The sequence below is a fragment of the Cupressus sempervirens genome, chromosome 9, assembly GCF_028749045.1.
Source record: "Cupressus sempervirens isolate cs-2001-9-10 chromosome 9, ASM2874904v1, whole genome shotgun sequence".
NCBI lineage: Eukaryota > Viridiplantae > Streptophyta > Pinopsida > Cupressales > Cupressaceae > Cupressus > Cupressus sempervirens.
This window is the reverse complement of record NC_143126.1, coordinates 403,074,111-403,076,408: the sequence shown is the minus strand read 5'-3', so window position 1 is coordinate 403,076,408 and position 2,298 is coordinate 403,074,111. Positions and strand designations below refer to the sequence as shown.

Here is a 2,298-nt window from a genome sequence, read left to right as displayed (position 1 = left end):
CCAAAACACATAAGGCAATAAAAATTGTAAGAAGGAACAGAACCAAATAAATATAATCTCACGAGGGCACACCGTCTATACTAGACTCTATTAGGCTACAATATGACCAATCAACTTATAGGGTGATTCTAGAAAGTTCTTTACTGTTCAAAGAATAAGCTGAACGTACCCAATATATACCTACATCACTTTCGGTGTATTTAGAACTTTTTCAAGTGACCACATCAATGCTCCATATACTCTCATTAGCTACAATGACAATCAATAGATGGAATAAATAGCTATAGAAGCAAATAGATTAGAAGCACCATGCCTTGGTTGCCAATGTTAGCAATGCATTGGTGAAGACTCAATATCAGAACTAATACCACCACATTGCCTTGGTCTATGGTTCCAATGAAGGTAAATATGAAACCATCAACCTATAAGAGAAATTTAATAGTTGAAATTAACTTACAATGATAGAGTAGTCCATTGTTGGGCCTACTATAAGTGTGAATTTATGCATGCTTGATAGGCACATACATTTACATATCTGAGGATACTTGTGCCAATTACCAGAAAGGCCAAGGAAGAAAATAAAATATCAAACTAGTACACACACCATATTGGTTTTCAAATGGATCTATAGGAGCTTCAAGGCTTTCAAGTGTTCTTCATGTTCTGGTTCTAGCCTAGGAGGCTTGTAGTGTCCATGCAGTTCTTCAACAACATATTCCTAAAAATTAAAATAGAATACAATGCAAAAGTAAATAAATAAAAGATAAAAAGAAACTGAAAATAATAAAGATGAATGTAGATAATTATTTGTCTTGTAGATCTCAAAGTCCAAAATGAGTTTAAAAAACCACCTTTGTGAGTTCCCTCTTTGTCAATATGTGATAGTGTCTTTGCCATATCCTTTGAATTGCCATTATTGCTGCTAGTAGCCCATAGGAAATGACAAGGATTGAAAAAAAAATTACAAAAATAATCGGGAGTGCACCACAAGCTTCCATGGATGCTGGAAAACAATCTAAAATATCCCATCCATAACAATAATTGCAACATCTTCCAATACATGGATCATTGTTGTTGACGGATGAACAATGTACTATCAGACCTCCAATACCTAGAATTATGAAAAAAAAAACTCTTGCATTTTGAATTGAGTTGGATTATTCAAATTGTGTGCAAGCAAAGATACAATTTTCAAAAACAAAATGTAATTCTAAGTTTATGATCTGCAACAATCAATAACTAATAACGGATAACTAGACAACCTATTTGAGAAATTGAATCAAAATATAAGAAACAAACCAAAACAATAGTAGAATGGTATAGGATGCTTGGAAAATAGTCGATCCCATCCATCATTGAATGAATTTTTGAACTCCCCATTTGTGTCCATCAGGTATGCAATACTACCCATAACAAAAATTGTCTGCAAGAACAAATGGGAGAATGATTTAGCTCCACTTCTACACATTAGGTAGTGAGAACTTTAAACAAAATGTGAGGAAATGGTGACACCACTACTAGAGACAACTTGTATTGTTAATGTTTCAATTAATTTGCATGACCGACTGAAAGTAATAGCCATTTCCCTTATATTTAATGAAAAAAATATATCTTATTTGAAAGCTGAAAAATTGCAACCAGAATCATTGTGTAGTTAAAAAGGGTGGTAAATGAAAAGAAGCTACATTTGCAATAAGATCAACAATAGTGTCCGAAGGCCTGCCATTCTCCTTCTACTTTAGAAAATGTGAACAATGAAATTTTATTACTCGCAAAGATTCTCCAACTCAAAATGAATAATTCTACATTTTTGTTCTATTCTCAATGAGTAAATGGGTTAAAAACAATCAAATCTTACACTGAACATTTTTTTATGTTGTTCATTTTAAAAATTTGAGTGAGCAATAACTACTCATACGGTGGCTGCAAACTCGGTGGGTTACCACGAGAAGAAATTATTTATTTCATAAAATTATTGTATCTACTCATTCAAGAATCAACATCTTCTAGTATTGTTGTTTAAGTTGTACTATGATGAATAGAGCAATGCCATAGGAAATGCATTGATTCTAAATGTTATCTCAAGGGATAATGAAAACAAGTTGATATGTCTCTATTTGTTTCCACTGATGAAGAATAGATTTATTTTGTGGTGTGTACTGATTATACATGCAAGTTTTATTTAATTAACTTGAATGTTTATGTAATGGTATATGTTAAGAAGAGTACCATTGTTGTTGAATTACCTTGTGGATGTAGGTGGAGGTTTGGGTAAGCCAAGAGATGGATAGAGGGGGT

General features: G+C 32.7%; 1 protein-coding gene across 1 annotated transcript; it reads right to left on the bottom strand.

The window, feature by feature from the left end:
* Nucleotides 1–625: 625 nt before the first annotated feature.
* Nucleotides 626–1,582, bottom strand: LOC149538964 (uncharacterized). The gene is made up of 4 exons (XM_089802507.1): nucleotides 1,529–1,582; nucleotides 1,296–1,423; nucleotides 852–1,134; nucleotides 626–718 (listed from the first exon to the last, which is right to left on the bottom strand). The coding sequence occupies exons 1-4, from the start codon at nucleotides 1,580–1,582 to the stop codon at nucleotides 626–628; spliced, it is 558 nt and encodes a 185-aa protein (XP_089658633.1).
* Nucleotides 1,583–2,298: the final 716 nt, after the last annotated feature.

Excerpts from the sequence above, each read along its gene's own strand:
- LOC149538964 (XM_089802507.1), bottom strand. The coding sequence starts at position 1,582 with ATGGCTATTACTTTCAGTCGGTCATGCAAATTAATTGAAACATTAACA. Across the intron at positions 1,424-1,528 it reads TTGAAACATTAACAATACAA|ACAATTTTTGTTATGGGTAG; the intron begins GTTGTCTCTAGT and ends TTGTTCTTGCAG. Across the intron at positions 719-851 it reads CAAAGAGGGAACTCACAAAG|GAATATGTTGTTGAAGAACT; the intron begins GTGGTTTTTTAA and ends TTTAATTTTTAG.